At 40.6% G+C, this 18,448-nt stretch overlaps 1 protein-coding gene across 1 annotated transcript; it reads right to left on the bottom strand.

The window, feature by feature from the left end:
* Positions 1 to 1,815: 1,815 nt before the first annotated feature.
* LOC143025908 (uncharacterized) lies at positions 1,816 to 5,321 on the bottom strand. The gene is made up of 2 exons (XM_076185888.1): positions 5,302 to 5,321; positions 1,816 to 2,533 (listed from the first exon to the last, which is right to left on the bottom strand). Exons 1-2 carry the CDS (start codon positions 5,319 to 5,321, stop codon positions 1,816 to 1,818), a joined length of 738 nt encoding a protein of 245 aa, XP_076042003.1.
* Between the last annotated feature and the right edge of the window lie 13,127 nt (positions 5,322 to 18,448).

The following is an 18,448-nucleotide window of genomic DNA, read 5'->3' as shown; positions in this document are numbered from 1 at the left end:
ATATATATATATATATATATATATATATATATATATATATATAATATATATATATAATATATATATATATATATATTATATTATATTAAATAGAAAATGTATATGCGTGTATATGTATATATATACCACTACGATCAATAAGCAATTATAAAATGTCAGGAGAGACACTAATTTCATAAGCCTACAAAACTCTCCTTCAAAATAATTGCCTCTTGCATCTACACACTTCTGCATGCGTCTCTCCCAATATACATATATATATATGGGTCTGAGTCAAATTCCCGACAGCCATAATCCCAACACCTGATATTGATATATATTATCCTGCCAACATTCATACTTTCGATATTTTTTGTATATGATAATGACATATTATCAGTTTCACAAATGTTTCCTTATTTAAATTTTGCAATAAAATTTCGACTATTGTCATAATGTAACTGAAATTATACAAATATATTTTAGTTATGATTACAAGGATTATATGACAAAAACCCAGTAGACAAAAACCCCAGAAGACGAAACCCCAGCGAATAAAACCCCACCCTCTTATCCCAAATGTAGACAAAACCCCAGTCCCATATGTAAAAATATATATATGCGATATTGAAAATTCATATTTCACAAGTGATATTAACAATGAAATTAGATTCAGTATCATATATATAAGGGATAAAAATATAATATCAGATTGAGACAATAAACTCAATATAAAAGATATATTAACTTATTTGATGCCTACAAGATTTTAAAACTTCGAAGGCGTCTGGAATTTCATCAGGTGGAAGAAATGCCAAGGCATGCCTTATCAATCAACTAAAATCTTCATCATTGTCGTAACGAATTGACAATCTAGTTGACTAAATTCTTCTCCAGATGCACAATCCTAAATGAAAGATAAAACTGTTGTTGGCATTAGTAAATTCACTTTTAGAAGCTTGAAATGCAGCCAGTTCCAAATCTGATATTATGGATTGTGGGTTCAGATCAGTTTAATTTTTGTCAGCAATGACCTGTCAAATCTTGAAACAAGTGTTTATACAAGACGACCTCACTCTTCCCAGTGATAAAAGCATACACAAGTGGAAAAACTCTACAATTTCCATGTCCTACAGGTGCATGAATTGTGTACATTTTGGTAAAATATTATAGGTACAGTTTTAAAAGTACCCTCTATAAACCAAAATGGGGCTTCTTATAAGCTCTTCAAATTTGCGGCTGTAGTGGACATCAAAATTAGGTCCTCCTTGAATATAAAGTCTTTAAAAAATAAACCACTATTTAACTTGAGTTTGTGGTGGGTTTGGTTCGGTATGGACAAGCCAGGGAAAATGAGACTCACAGTAACACTAAAACTAAGGTTTAATGGTTAATATGCTCAGAGGGAACAGACGTAGTCTCGTTGGGAGAAGGTCCGGAGTGATCGAGGGCCTCATCAAGCGTCGTGGCTGTGGGCGAAGAGCCACAGGAGGGAATGAGACGACTTGCTGGCGGCTTGCTGGAGCGAACTGGTCCCGAGGCAGCTTGCTGGAGAGGACTGGTCCCAAAGCAGTTTGCTGGAGAGGACTGGTCCTGAGGCCTCTTGCTGGAGAGAACTGCTGCTTGGAGTTGAGCCCGGGAGAGAAGTCGGTAGAGAACTCAGTAGAGAAGTTGGGAGAGATCTGCTCATCTGTTTTTTGTATTGAGTCCCAACGGCTTCCGCTGATTAAGGGACTGTCTTTTAGTTAAAATATGGCTTGTAGCTTGCCTGGGTTAATTATGTAGGTGGGTGTATTAAGAGGGGTTTCTGAGTGGCTGGGGTGTTTTGTAGCAGAGTTACAACAGGGACCCTACTAGGGAGGAGCAGGTAAGTTTTGCTGCAATGACTAGGTGTCCCTGCCCGGCATCTGTGTTGCTACCTGCCCGGAGATGGTACAGGGCTGTGGTGGGATCCCCCAGGAGGTCCCTGAGGTGCTGGAAGTGGTGCCCCAGGGCGGGGCAGATGAAGAGGCAGTGGTTAAAAGAGGCTAGCTCCTTGCCGCATGTGCATGTTGTATCCGTGTATTGGGTTCGCCAGTGGTTTACCCGGATTCTGGATGCTATGGCCAAGGTGTGTGGAGGCAGTGCAGGTAGAGTTTTGTGGGTGGGTTCAGTGCCGGTTGTAGTGGGCCATCCTCGGTTAGCTGCAATAGTCTCATACTCCTCTCTCCATGGTTCCCATGCAGCGGTGTCTATCTTCTTGTTGGCACCACCAGTTGAGGGTGGGACGAGCATGGCGATATCCTCCAGACCTAGTGCACCCCATTTAGCCACTTTGTTGGCTTTTTCACTTTCCTCGGGTCCTACGTGGGCGGGTACCCATTGGAACAGGAGGCTAGTGCCGAGTTTCGCTATTTCTGTCGAGAGTCGAGGTATTTCTTCACTCAGCTCTGGTCTGGAGGCGCAGTAGCCGCTCAGAAGTACTTCGAGGCTCGAGCGAGAGTGCGTCAGAATTGTGACCCTTGGATGTGGGTGGGGGAGGGCGTATGGCGTGTCATCTCGGCGAAACGCCGACCTTTTAAAGGAGGCTGGCAGGAACGTGGGGAGCTTTCCAAGTTCCTGATTGGCTGACCAGCGGCGCGTCAACACAAATTCAGGAGGAATATTAATATCCACTAATGACATCAGCTCAAATGGACGATCACTGCACCTGATCCGCTTTATTGTCTTTCTTATGGCGTTTTTGGAAGGTAGACATGGCACAATATTTGGATTAGCAGATGTAGTACTTGACTGAATGATATGAATCGGTTGATCTCTAGTGGATTTTGCTTTATACTTTATTTCATTTATTTTTGCAACACTAGCAGCACTTCCATAAGGAACATAATTGTACTTCGCCTTCTCTAGTTCTTCCAATCTTTCAACTCTTTGTGCAATTTTGGCTACATTACCGAACCTGTTTTCCCAATGTTCGGTCATCTTATCAAATTTCTCCTCTAGTCTTGCCAATCGGGGGAGGTTGGTATCCCCCCCACCCTCTTTAAATCCCTGGAAACTATTATCATCACCTTCCATTTTGCTGCTCTTATCTATACTTCTAATCTTTACATTTTTGTTGATCCCGTCATCACCAAAGTCATTGTCTTCAGTCCGCCTTTTGTTTACAAGACGCCTGGCCTCCTGGACCATGTCCCCCTCTTCCTCATTTCCCTCAATAATCCCTTCCCTTCTCCTTCCCTTCTCCTTCCCTATCACTCCCCCACTACACCACGAGCACTCCCCTTCCCTACTTATACAATAAGGCACTTCCTGGACATTGAGATCCACGTAGATTTTCCTTTTTCGGTACACCAATTCTCGCCGTCCATTCGACGAAAGTGTGTGTGTGTGTGTGTGTAGGGCCTGTTTTAAGTAGATTTAGGTATATATATATATATATATATATATATATATATATATATATATATATACATATATATATATATATATATGGTAGGTGCCTGATCACCCATGAGTGATTGATCAGGCTTGCTCATCATGGTGTAGGTGACCTCATCGGCACTGGTGTCTTTCTTGCCCTGCTTGCTTGGCTTTGGCGAGCTCCCTATGGTTGAAAGGGCATTCCACTGGGTCCGGTCTTGCCCTGCTGTCCAAGATGAGGCGCTCCCTCTCCAATCTATGGTAATTACGGTTTAATAATTCAAAGAATGTCTGAGAACTTACTCTGTAGTGTTCTCAGACTAGTGGTCTGAAATTAGGTTGAACTTGAAGGCTTCTGATGTGAAGACTTAAAAAAGTCCCTTGCCGTTGATTTCAAGAGTGGTCTATCAGGAACCAGAGCTCAAAGTTTCCTGATTTATCAAACCAAAATTACTTCATAGATTTAATCAATAAAAGGGAGGGGAGTTTAATCATATCTTATTTAAAGTTATGATAGGCGTGGTTCGAAGTTTCAGGGTAGGCTTCTGAATCAAAAGAAAATAACATCTCGAGGGAAAGTTTCCCAAACCGAGGTAAGCACTAATATTCCCAATAATAATTACCACAACCTCCCCGGCATTCCATGATTCAAACAACTGTTACAGAGTCCTAATTGAACTGCTCTAGCTTTCCTGTGTTCAAGGGAAATATAGGAAGAACATTTTGAACTTGCATGGTCAGAAGCGGGGCAAAATCTACATCTGTAAATAGACTTCTTAATGGAATCTGGATTGACCTTAAAGGAGTGACCAACTCCCTTGCTAGAGTCAACAGGTTTTTTTCAAGGAATTTTCCTTTAAGGCAAGGGAGCTGGTAGTATCACTTTTTGTTTGGGTTTGACACTGAGGTCATCAGATCCCATTTTAAGTCTAACTAAAACTGATTGATAAACTTTAAGCTGATTAATATTGGGTAATTTGAATCAGTCGCCCGAGACAATTCAATCAAGAAAAATTTAGCTAATTGATTTGAAATTAATTTACTGGTCAAAAGGAGGTCCTCGCTTCCAGCCTTAGTAAAGTCAACTCCAATCCCCTCAAGGTCTTATAGTTTGGAGTCTAAAGACCTAATGTAACTTTCTAGGTCCTTCAACTTGGAAACCTCAGGTGCATTAATAATAGAAATCAACACATTGTCCAAGATCTCTTCCTTATTAAAAAACAACTTGTCAAGAAGAAGGAACGCAGTGTCATGGTTCGAAACATCCACTGGTAAATTCTCAACCAAGTGAAAAGCCTCTCATATGAGAGATTCCTTTAAATAAATTAATTTCTGACATTACATACATAACTGAATTTAAGGTGGGAGATCAACAAAAACACACTATTCATTGATTCTTATTTAATATATACCTTCTTGTGAGTATACACTCAATACAAACTAATTACACCTTATTTACACATTCTTACACCTTATTTACACATTCAGTACTTTAGTGCCAGCACTTAATGTTTACAATGTGTTTACACTTATGTGGGATTCCCTTTGATGTTGCTAATTTTGATAGTTTTCTGTTGCCAATCTTTTGTGCCACTATTTTTCTGTTTAATATTCTCATCCTGAAAAAAATTCTGCATTTAACGAAGTAACCTATGACATCCTCAGGTAAAGGTACAAATTTGACCATGTATTTTGTCAATTTTTTCATGGCATTTTTTTCAGCTTGGAATCTCCACGGTAACAATTAAACAACCTTTCCATGGTTTTCAAATGGTCAAAAAATTCCTTGTTAGGTGTTTTTAGTTTTCCTTGCAATCTACTTAAGGCAGAAATACATGTATTAATTATCATTGTCCTTCACAACTTGATCCTAGGAATTCATGTTGGGGAAATTTGTTTACCATAAACTCACCAACATACCTTAGACCCTCAGTTTCCATGGCTTCTTCAAAAGCTATCTTTTACATCAAATGAAGGGGGATCATAGCAGTCTGGCTCATCATCCACAGCAAAAACCATTGCTGATAAGCAGAGTTCTTCATCCAAATTGTTGGGGTCAATTTTGGAAGTAGTAGCACATTGATTAACATTAATTTTAGCAAGTGGCGCATCGGACATAATTGTACTTGTACACTCTTTCACTGTGTTATATGTCATACCCAATTTCTTTTCCAAGAAGAATTTTTTTAATTCTATGTTTGATCTGCACAGGAGATGGGTTGTCATTAGCTCCTGCCATTTGTTGAAGACAGCCAGAAAAATGTTCTAAGCAATCTTGATTTAGTCTGTACATTAGCAAAAAGGTTACTTTAAATCTTTCATTCAACATTTTGTATAACTTTGAGAGGGACATTGAAGAAATGATATAAGTGATTTTTTCCGCCCACTCTCATTTCTTTAGCAGTTTTAACCATATCTTCCAAAATGTGATTTTCTTCTTCCAAATTCCACCCATAGGCATTTCTAGAGGATTTTTTTTTAATATATACGTACCCTTGCATTAAAGAGATCAAACCAACGATCTGCTAGCATAATGAATTTACTAATCATTTCCCAATCATTACTCTTTAAAAGGCCTTGCTCACCAAAATACTTAATTGTTTTACCTGTAGTTTCAGACAACAGTTGTGCAGCTAAATGAACATTCATTCTTTGATGACCTTGTACATCAATGTGTTTGTCGCTGAGTTGGAATGTTGTTTTTAAGTCTTTTACACTCCTTTTGATTATCTCACGAATGCAAGAATTGGTCACATTTTTGCATCCATTTTTATCATCCAATTTGAATCCAGAATCTAAAAGATTGTTTCTAATTAGTTTTATGAGATGTGGAGCATCAGCAAAAACAAAAATTTCCCTGTCACTAGAAGCTGGATTTGTGAAGCTATGGTTATCAATGGTGACATCAAGTGTTTGTAAGAGTTTAAGATTTGTTGATCCCATATCCGATACCATAGCAACAACTAAAAATCCAGCTTCTTCCACCTTAACAATAATGTCATACAGTATGTCCTTAGTCATATTAGTGTCAAAGTCGTAGTACACTGGCTGTTTCTAAGGGCTTGTCAGTCCCCTTAACATAGCACACTGCAGTCTCTTTTTAGGTTCATATATTACATCAGTGCCTTTTTCGTATGTCCAGTCTGATGCAACACTTGTCTCATCAAAAGACAGTACACAAAGGCGCTCAATATCTGACATTTTTTTTTTTGTTCAAAAGCTGAATTACTGGTAATAACACACCAGGTTGTAAGTCCAGCTTTGACACACTGCAGTTGAGCGTACTTACAGAAGGCCGAGGAAGATGCTTCTTTTCCCTTAGATATTTGTATGCTTTTGAACTGTAGCCATGCAGTACCAGCGATTCACTAATATCATTATCTGTGTAAGTTGCTGGTTGTTTTCCATTTAACATTGCATCTATTTGTGTTTCTGTAAAGGATTTCCCAAGTCCCTTCTTAATGTGAGCCACAGCTGTCATATGCAGTTTTGAATGTACTTTGTAAATGCTTTTTCTCTTTTTCCCATTGTTTCTGTTCCCTACGCAGATCATTTCTTTCTTGTGTCACTTGCTTAAGCCTTCTGTTGGCTTCAATCAAGTGATCAAGCAGAGGATCTAAACCTGAAACTAGGAGACTGGTCGGAGGTCTATTTTCTTGCAACACTGGTGGACCTGGTGGTGGTGATCTTGGCTTACCCTGGGATGGTGCATTTCCTGAAATAATTAGAAGTGTTTTGTTTACCATTTCATGAACCCATCTCTGTGACCTTGTATGTTCAAAAACATACAAGTTACATGAACACATTATATTGAGATTAATCACATTAATTCATGCACAATAATTCAATTAACACTGGTCAAAACATCAAGCTTTTATTACAGCAGTTAGATGGAAACTGCAAAATAAGTGTATCCTACTCACCATCAGTCTGTAAAGGCTTGAAACTTGAATCAGGCAGAGGTTTTAAATCTGGAACTGGGCTATTGGTCGGAGGTCTATTTTCTTGCAATACTGGTGGACCTGTGTCTGATGGTAAATGTAACGATGGAACTGCACCAGGCTTGAATGCTATATATACAACTTGGAGGCACCAGTATTCCAAGGAGTTCGTATTTCATGTTTCTCTGAAATGCTGATTGTTCAAAATGTTTGTTGCATACACGTTGAGTCAGTGGGTTTGTGTGCTCTTTTCTCCCACACAGCTGAATCCAGCGATTTTGGGTTTCTTTATCTTTTGGAAACCGAAAATAATGAACATTTGATTTCCCTTTCACTCGAAAATTAGCACAGCCACGCACGGCACAAGAAGGCATTGTGAAACCACAATGACCTTGTCCCACCCAGAGGCAAGCACAGATTGACACCGCGTTTAACCCCTATTGCGCCCGTTGACGTCACGGATGCGCAGAACACAGAAAAAGTGGAGCGCTTATCGGTTGACCTATACTATATGGACCTTGGGCTGAACTATCACCATCTGATATGAAAACAGTGTATCTCGTATTATTATCTAAACTCCTGCTGAATAGTTTCACAGCTGCTGCAGCTTCCATTCCACCAGAACTACCTTCGTAGTTTTTCAGGCACGCACGCTTATGATCTGACAGCCACTTTTCAAACTGTTCTTTGCTTATTTTTCCAAGCTTTCTACTATTTTCTTTATTTGTACACTGTTCGCAATATTTACTGACTGTCACGTAATCAACCACACACCCTGTGTCAGCTTCTATTACAGCCCCGACTGCCAGTTTGCTTGGGATGTTTCCTTGAATGTCCTCGTTTTTGCCTCAATCTGTCAAAAATTACTTTCACATCATAAATGCCATCCTTCTCAGCAGAATAATGTTGTTTAGCAGCTTCTATACTACTGTTCAATACTTCTTTCACCTTTTCTTTTGTACTATTTATAACAATTGTCTGAAACTTTACATATTGATCAAAAATACTTCTCATGCTCGTGTTGCCAGTCAAAGTGTTATGCACTACCCTACCCAATCCTACGTCCATAGTACTATACACCATCGATGTTGTGATTGGAGTTTCCTTCACCTTTGAATCTGTCATTCTGTTTCCACAGTCCTCGTACTGTAAATCAATTTTGTAGTCCATGTATTTATCATTGAAGCTGACTTTCAGCTTCCCAAAGCAGTAACTGTGCGCCACTTTCGAGAACACTTCCTGTAGGTAACCTTTTCTATATAATATTTTCGGGAGAGGACAGAAGATAGGGGTGAATGGAGAGGGGTTGTGTATAGATGATGCTATGATGCATGAGGGGGAGTGGGTGGGGGATAGGGGGTGAGGAAGTATGTATATAAAAATTGACGCAGCCCGAATGGATTTCTCCACGTCTTCTCCTTTTCTGCATGAGAGGACGGAGAGTGGGGGTCGCCGAATTTATGAAGCGGCCTTGCTGCGGATGTGCTGTGTCTTGCGACACTGCTTCTGACCCAGGGCAGTGGACAGGATGCAGGGATGACCCGTCATCCAGGAGGTGCCAAGATAAGAGGGAGGGAGGAGGGTGGAAGGGAGTGTAATATATGGGAAATGGAATGGGTGGGAGTGGTTTCTATGCCTTTTTCTTTGTGGATACCCCCCTTGTAGGGGGAAAAAGCCTTTGGTATATGTATGTATGTCTTCAACTGCAACCTTCTTTTTTGTTTTTGATGAATGAGATGCTTCTAATTTCCTCTTTGTAGCCGATGAGGATGTGTGGGGTGCAGTGGAGGCGCTGGAGGCAGGGGTCGACGCGCTTGATGCTGGGGTCGAGGTGGTGGATGCAGGAGTCGAAGAAGTGGCAGAAGTAGCATTGTGAAGGCCAGCGAGGAACTATGTTCTCTCAGCCCTTAAAATTATTAACAGTTCGGGTGCTACTAGATTTGCTGGGGTTTAAATCAAACACGGAAAAAAATTAAGGGATTTAAAGGACTTAAGAATACATGAAGTCAAACCATCGAAGGTGTACAATGGAATGCTGATGAAAGTAACACTTGACATGAAGTGCTCAGCACTTTGAACCTCCGTATCGTAACGACGGAGTAGCAATGTTCGGGGTGCGTAGGGACGAACTGTTCCGGCCCACTCGGGATACGGTTCTCCAGAGAACTGCAAAGACGAGAAGACTTGACGTCGAGTAGCCTGCGACCGGAGTAATCAAGACTTGTGATTGTCGTGGCAGTGGGTAGTCTTTGCAGGATGTCTTCTGATCAAGTTCTAATTTGCCTTTTTTTTTTAAGGCTATCGACCTATAATGAGGTCATTAAGCCTGGTGTGAACCTGCGATCCTTTTTAATCTACCATTATAATTTCCACAATAGTCCTGTTGTGCGCAAATAAAATACTACTTTGTCAATAAGTAAACGGTCATCAGTCAAAAGATTTGTAGTGCTTGGCTGAATTTTTTTAAGTTTACAGTGTTGTATAAGCGCTTGGTGCTGTGTGTTGTATCTTGAGCAGTGTATGAGTATGTGTCTTATGGATAGTATAGTGTTGCAGGTGTTGCATTGGGGAGGAAATACGCCGTTTATGTATGGGTTTAGGTGGGTGAGGCGGGGCGAGTTCATCCTCAGTCTTGCTATGGCGATTTCCTCCTGTCTGTTGTTTCTGTATGATGTCGACCAGTCTGTTATGTATTCCTTTTGTTTGTGCAAGATGTCAAGGTTGTTCCACTGGAGTTGCCAGTGGGCGTGTAATTGTTTCCTTGGTATGGAATTGAAGGTTCCTATGTCCAGGGGTATGTCTGTAATAGAGTCTTTTTCTAAAGCAGATTTGGCTAAGGTGTCCGCTTTCTCATTCCCGAAGATCCCAATGTGGCTGGGAAACCAAGAGAGAATAATGGACTTGTTGGTCGTCGACAATGTGCTAATGATTTTGCCCAGGAGAAAATTCTCCATATGGTTACCTATCTTAATTGCTTGCAGTGCACTCAAAGAGTGTGAATATGACGGAGTTACTATGCGTGTCAGATTGAGCATTTTCTATGGCTTTGTATATGCCGAACAGTTCGGCGATATATATGCTCGTATGGTCCGGTAATCTGAACATCATCCGGGTTTTGGTGCTGTATAACCCTGTCCCAGTTTTGTGGCCGCACTTGGAGCCATCCGTGTACAGTGCCCTGTGGTCATTGTACTTGTTAATAATTTCTAGGGTCTTCTGTTGTAGTTCTTCTATGGAAGACGATTTCTTCCTGAGGTCCTGGTTGGTATTGACGTTCAGGGAGATGCTTTTCCACAGCGGTGGGTACGTATGTTCCATCTTTTCTATTGACCACAGTGGCACTGAATACTGCTCGCACAAGAATTGGATCCTGATGGAAAGGAGATTTAGGCTGGAGTTGGTGAAGTGCTCATGCTGGTTTACTGTTTGCTTGCAGGGATGTCGTTGGTTGCGAAGCACTTTGGCGGCGTATCGGAGTGTGAGGTGCTCGCGCCTGTAATGGAGGGGGGGGTACATTTGCTTCAACCTCCAGCCTCTTGATCCTTGTGCAGCTTAATGCTCCAAGTGCTATTCTTAGGCTTTTATTTTGGATGATGTTCAGGGGTTGTAACGTGGTTGGTGTTGCCGAACCATAAATCTGACACCCATAGTCTAATTTAGATCTAATTAGGGACTTGTAAATCATTAGCAGGGATTTCCTATCTGCTCCCCAATTTGTGCCCGTTAGTTTACGTAGCAAATTAATTCTCTTGTTGCACGCATCAACTAGATATTTTACATGGGCCTTCCAGTTTAGCCTGGAGTCCAGTTTCAGGCCAAGGAAAAAGGTTTAATTTTGTACTGGAATGGGATTACCATGTAATTGCAGATTTATTTCTGCCTGGGTTCTGCGTGAAAATACAATTACTGTTGACTTTAATTCCGAAAACTTAGATCCCCATTTGTCAGACCAGTCCTGGAGCGAGTCCAGGGCCAGTTGTATGCGAGAGCCGGAAAACTTGTCGTTCGGTGAGGAATGCCAGATTCCGACGTTGTCAGCGTATAATGAGTATTTAAGGTTCCGAGGCGGAGTGGGTAGAATATCGTTTATGAGTAGCATAAATAAAAAACAAAATTATAATATAAGACATGATATTGAAACTCAAAATGTGTCAAAAAGAAATAATCATGAGTTTCTTAAAACTACAGTATTGGTAAAAAGAGACAGGCTTATAAGAAATATAAGTGCTCGGGTGCATCAAATGACTATAAAAGTTATGTATCAATACAGAGAGATTTAAAAACGACAATAAGAAAAAGAAAACGACAATACGAAATGAACATCGCTGATAAATCTAAAGAGAATCCCAAAGAATTCTATAGTTACATTAGAGATAAAAAGGTTGTTAGGAATCACATTGGTCCACTATTATCTGCTGACGGTCAACTTGAATATTCAAATGAAGGAATGTGTAATATCTTAAACAATTATTTTAGCTCGGTATTCGTAAACGAAACACCTCAAAGTGAATTCCAAACTGAAACCTGTGAAAAGTCTGGGATAAACTTACTCACTACGGTAAATATAACAAAAGAAAAAATTAAAAGGTGTATAGACAAACTCAAAGTTAATAAAACACCAGGGCCTGACGGTTGGCATCCAAGAATCTTAAAGGAAATGAAAAATGAGATTGTTGTTCCATTAGAAATTATTTTCAAGAAATCCATCATATCCGGAGATGTCCCAAGATAATGGAAGCTAGCTAACGTTACTCCCATATTCAAAAAAGGTGACAAAAAGAAACCAAATAACTATAGGCCTATAAGTTTGACTTCAATCGTAGGAAAAATAATGGAAACTATCATCAGAGATGCTATCGAATATCATTTAGAAGGTAACCGTTTGATAAATGATAGCCAGCATGGTTTCAGACGGAAACGTTCTTGCGTTACTAACTTACTCGAATTCTACAACACAGTTATCTCGAATTATGACAAAAGAAACAATATAGATTTAATATATCTAGACTTTGCAAAAGCTTTTGATACCGTCCCACACGAAAGACTACTTACTAAATTAGCTTTACATGGAATAAGTGGTAGCCTATTAGGTTGGACTAGTAATTGGTTGAAAGGTCGAAAACAGAGTTGTTTTAAATGGAAAAACTTCTGGATGGAAAAGTGTTGCAAGTGGAGTTCCTCAGGGTTCTGTTCTTGAGCCACTTCTATTCATAGTATATATAAATGATATAGACCATGGACTAAAATCTACTGTTTCCAAATTTGCTGATGATACAAAACTGTGCGGAGTGGCAAATGATCACTCAAACCAATTAGATATTCAAGAAGATTTAGATAAATTACAGCAATGGTCTGAAAAGTGGCTAATGAAATTTAACACAAGTAAATGCAAAGTAATGCACATAGGTAAAAATAACAGTAAGTACGATTACAAGTTATTTGGAAATTCGTTAACAAAAGTGGATAGTGAAAAAGATCTCGGCGTAATTATCAGTAACGACCTCAAATCATCCAAGTAGTGTATTTCAGCCTCTGAGAAAGCAAATAAGATTCTGGGATTGATTGTGCGATCTTTTGATTTCAAAAGTCCATCACTCATTAACAAGCTATATAAATCGTTAGTTCATCCACATTTGGAATATGCTGTTTCCGTATGGTCACCGAATCTCATTAAAGACATTGACAGATTGGAAAAAGTACAACGGCGAGCCACAAAACTGATTCCAAATATCAAAAATAAATCATACGAAAATCGACTTAAGCACATGAATCTGTTTTCCCTAAAAAAGCGTAGACTCAGAGGTGACTTGATACAGGTCTTTAAGATTTTAAAGGGAATTGACAACATCAAAAGTGACCAAATTTTCACATTGAATGAGAATCAGACAAGAAACAATGGTCTCAAACTGTCCGGAAATAGATTCAATTTGGAAGTAGGTAGAAACAACTTTGCCAACCGTGTAGTTAATGAATGGAATAAACTTCCTGCACAGGTAGTGCAGTGTAGTTCAGTTCGAAGCTTTAAGAATCATTTAGATAAATACCTAAGTAAGATGCTGTAATGATTATAATTTGTGTTATAGTATTTGTTTTAGTTTTGTTATAATTTGTCTGATTCATTTAATATTAGTTATATGTCATTTTATTATCATTTACTATTTACCTGTTTATTTGTTATTCAACTATACCTATGCATTTATTTATGTATTTTATTTGTTATTTACATTATTATAGTTTTTATTTATTATTAATGTTTTTTTTTTTTTTTTGCATCCGACCTAGATATGGATCAATAGGTCTCCTGTCGGCATGCTCCGCCTTTGTAATCCTTTGTAAATAAAGTGGGACTTAACACACTTCCCTGTGGTACGCCATTTTCTTGTGTGCGTACTGTTGAATAGTAGTTTTGATTTTTAACCGAAAAAGTTTGTTCTTTTAGGAAATTTTGAATGAAAATAGGGAGATTCTCTCTAAGGCCAAGAGCATAGAGTTTTTCGAGGATACCACGTCGCCATGCCATGTCGTAGGCTCTTTCTAAATCTAAAAAGCAAGCAACAAGGTATTCTTTCCTCTCGAAAGAGGAGAGGATATCGTGTTCTAAGTTGACCAAATGGTCAAGACTACTTCTATTTTTCTTGAAACCACATTGGGCGGGAACTATTAAATTTTGAGACTAGAATGAATTTTAATCTGTTATTGGCCATACGTTCTTATACTTTGCATAAGCAGTTGGTAAGCGCTATAGGGCGATAAGAGGAAGGACTCTTTGGGTCCTTCCCCTTTTTGAGAATAGGTATGACGTGGGCATGTCTCCATGTTTTTGGGAATTCTTGACTAATCCAAATTGCGTTGTATATTTCTAGTAATTTTTTCAGTGAAATTGAATTCAAATGTTGCAGCATCTCATACCTAATCCCATCGGCCAGCAGAGGTTCCTGTGCACGAGCTTAAGGCTTGTTGAAGCTCGTGTAGTTGGAAGGGGGTGTTATAATCGTGGTGTGTCTGTGTATGGAAGTTCAGAGGTTCTGCTTCCCGTCTTTGTTTGTGTTGTAAAAAGGTTGGAGAATAGTTATTCGTGTTGCTTATTTGCGTGAACGTGTCTGCGATTGTGTTTGCGATGACCATGGGAGCATCTACAAACGTGTTTCCATTGGTCAGGGTCTTGATGTTAGAGGTATATTTGCTGTCGATTTTTCGAATGGCTGACCAGATTTGTGTTAGAGGAGTGTTTGCGTTTATTGTGGAGATGTAATCATGCCAAGACTTTCGTTTGGCATGTTTTATTGTTCTACGGGCCTCTGCTTGCGTCTTTTTAAAAATAATAAAATTTGGTGCAATGGGGTTATTTTTAAAAGTTCGGTAAGCCCTATTCCGCTTGCAAAGTGCTTTTCTGCAGTCTGATGTCCACCAAGGAACTCTATGCTTGTGAAATACCGAGGTTTTTGGTATATGCTTAATAGCTGAATTCAAAATAGAGTTGGATAAATTTAGTATTTTGTCATCCATATTATCCCCTGTGATGTTGACGTTGGTGGTTGTGCGATACATTTCCCAGTTGGCTTTTGTGATGTTAAATTTGGGACAGGGAGGGGCTGGGGTGTCTCCGTAGGCTGGAGGGGCCGTAGTGTGGTCACCCCCTATTTTTAGGATAACTGGGAAATGATCGCTAGGCATGGTTTCGTCATGCGTGCTCCATTGGATAAAGTCAGACAACGCAGGAGATGATATGGATAAATCTATGCATGAAAAGGAACCCCTAGTATTGTCTACACGAGTGGGACTGCCAGTATTTAGGAGGACCAGGTTGTTGTTATTGAGCACCTCTTCCATCTGCTCCCCTCGAGGAGATGTATGGTTGCTACCCCACGTGTGATGGTGGGAGTTAAAATCTCCCACTATTAGCTTGTGGTGGGGTAGTTGTCCAATTAGGTCGTTAACCTCCACTAGTGGGAATTGAGGGTCGGGAGGTAGGTAGATGGAGCAGATGGTGACGAGTTTATTTTGCAGTTTTGTTTTTACAGCGACTGCCTCCAAGTTAGTGGAGAGTGGTAGTTCCACTTGGGGAAGGCAGTCGCTGACTGCAACTGCGACCCCCCCTCCAGGCGCTAACCTGTCCTTCCTATATACGGTAAAGTTTTTAAGGGTGAACTCTACACTGGGCTTGAGGAGTGTTTCCTGTAGACATATTACTGAGGGGTTGTTTAGGGAGTTAAAAATTACAAGGTCATTTACTATACTTCTAACACCTCGGCAATTCCACTGGATTATTTTCATTTTTTTTTTTTTTTCTGCTTCGGTTTCTTCCTTTCTTGGCCTTAGTGGGAGAGGTGTGTTTAGCCCCGGATTTTCGTTCTGGGGTAGAAATGGGACTTAAAAGTCGCTTATTGGAAACGGAGGTCTCCATGTGGACATCCTCTTCCGTACGTGTAAGCACACGCTTGGGAAGCTCTGGGATGGCCGGGGAAGGAAGGTGCGAGTGAGTTTGCTTGGTAGTTGGGCGTTGATCTTTTTCCTTGTTGGAGTGTTTGCTCTCTGTTTGCGTTTCAATGGTTCTAAAAGTTTTCTTTACTGCCGAAGGATATGAAGTTGCTCCGGAGGTACTAGTTGGGGTAACTAGTCTTTCCATCACACGCTTCCTTGCTTCGTAAAAGGATATGCCACAAGTTGCTTTTTCCGTACAAATTTGTTTTTCTATCTTGAAAGTGGGACAGTCTCGGGAGGTGGATGCATGGTTGTTATTGGAGGGGCAGTTAACACATTGAAACACCTTAGCAGAGCAAGCATCCATAGGATGTTCGCCTGCACACTTACCGCATATGACTGATTGTTTGCTGCAGAATTTGGCAAGGTGACCATATTTGAAGCATTTTTTGCAGCGTAAAGGGTTAGGGACATATGGTCGTGTTGGGACATGGATGTATCCAATTTTGACGTGGTCAGGGAGGGTTGTTGAGTTGAAAGTGAGAATTATGAGGGGCGTGTTCACTCGGCATGTTCCTTTCTCGGTCCATTCGCGTTATTATTTTGACATCTAATATTCCTTCAGATTTCATCTCATCGAGGATGTCACATTCTTCCATGGTCATCAAATCTCTGCAGTGGATTACTCCTCTGTAGGAGTTGAGTGACCTAGGGAGGGATGCAACAACATCGAAAGAATGAGACTTCCTAGCCTTAAGAAGATCGCGTGTAGCTCTCCCAGAGTTGGTGGTGACTTGGAGGTCTCCGCTTCTAAGTTTTTTAACTTGGCTAATATCATTGGTAAATTGTGAAAGACATTTCTTAAGCATAATCAGGTCAGCTAATCGGGTCTGGTCAGAATGAAGAAACACGTGTCTAGCCTTGTCCGGGTCGATATTGGGGTCGTCAGGGGAGGTCTTCCTAGTTGGCAGGGATGGAGTTGAGGACTCCATCCTGCGCGTCGGGGTGGGGGGACGAGCCCCCTGTTACACAAAAATAAAATGTGCTCAGCAGAGCCAAAGAAAATAATATAATGGGGTCACACAGCTTCCTTTAGCGACTGGTGACAGCCGCGTGGTAGGACACACTGTGTGCCCAGTGGTTTCGGTTTCTACACTACTATAAACTACGATAGAACGTTTCTAGGTTTCGCCGGGCCGGACGACGAAGAAGTCTCACGAGCCAACAAGGGCTCGTGCGGATCCCGGAGAGCTACGAAGATATGGAAATGGCGAATAGGAAAAGTGCTGGGAAATGCCCAGAAGTGGGTGGCAGTGTAACTGCCAAGACAAAGCTATCCAACGTAAAGTTGGATTACGATTGCAGGTCAACTCTAGAGAGTATCTCTAGCAAGATTGACTGTGCTCGTGTGAGTATCGTCTGTCTGCTGCCAAGGGCTGCCGATGTCTGATGAATTTGCTGTTTTTTTTATCTTATCTTTAAGGCTATCGACCTATAATGAGGTCATTAAGCCCGGTGTGAACCTGCGATCCTTTTTATTCTACCATTATAATTTCCACAATAGTCCTGTAGTGCGCAAATAAAATACTACTTTGTCAATAAGTAAACGGTCGTCGGTCAAAAGATTTGTGGTGCTTAGCTGAATTTTCTTAAGTTTGCAGTGTTGTATAAGCGCTTGGCGCTGTGTGTTGTATCTTGAGCAGTGTAGGAGTATGTGTCTTATGGATAGTGTAGTGTTGCAGGTGTTGCATTGGGGAGGAAATACGCCATTAATGTATGGGTTTAGGTGGGTGAGGCGGGTCGAGTTCTTCCTCAGTCTTGCTATGGCGATTTCCTCCTGTCTGTTATTTCTGTATGATGTCGACCAATCTGTTATGTGTTCCTTTTGTTTGTGCGAGATGTCGAGATTGTTCCACTGGAGTTGCCAGTGGGTGTGTAATTGTTTTCTTAAAACAGAATTGAAGGTTCCTATGTCCAGGGGTATGTCGGTAATAGAGTCTATTTCTAAGGCAGTTTTGGCTAAGGTGTCCGCTTTCTCATTCCCGAAGATCCCAATGTGACTGGGAACCCAAGAGAGAGTAATGGACTTGTTAGTTATCGACAATGTGCTAATGATTTTGTCCAAGAGGAAGTTCTCCATATGGTTACCTGACTTAATTGACTGAAGTGCACTTAGTGAATCTGTGAATATGACGAAATTACTATGTGTGTCAGATTGAGCATATTCTAAGGCTTGATATATACCGTAGAGTTCTGCGATATATATGCTCGTATGGTCCGGCAATCTGAACATCATCCGGGTTTTGTTGCATTATAACCCTGTCCCAGTTTTGTGGCCGCACTTGGAGCCATCAGTGTACAGTGCCCTGTGGTCTTCTGTTTGAGTTCTTCTGTGGAAGACTTTTTCTTGAGTTCTTGAATGTTGATCTTAAGGGCGATATTTTTCCACGGTAGTAAGTGAAAGGCTTCCATCTGTTCTATTGACCACAGTGGCACTGAATATTGTGTGACATTCAGTGAAATTGAATTCAAATGTTGCAGCATCTCATACCTAATCTCATCTGGGCCAGCAGAGGTTCCTCTACACGAGCTTAAGGCTTGTTGAAGCTCGTGTAGTTGGAAGGGGGTGTTATAATCGTGGTGTGTCTGCGTATGGAAGATCAGTGGTTCTGCTTCCCGTCTTTGTTTGTGTTGTATAAAGGTTG

The sequence above is a fragment of the Oratosquilla oratoria genome, chromosome 6 (assembly GCF_046742065.1).
Source record: "Oratosquilla oratoria isolate Oo_2021 chromosome 6, ASM4674206v1, whole genome shotgun sequence".
Taxonomy (NCBI): domain Eukaryota; kingdom Metazoa; phylum Arthropoda; class Malacostraca; order Stomatopoda; family Squillidae; genus Oratosquilla; species Oratosquilla oratoria.
Note: the sequence above shows the minus strand (reverse complement) of the source record. Positions and strands in the feature narration are given on the sequence as shown.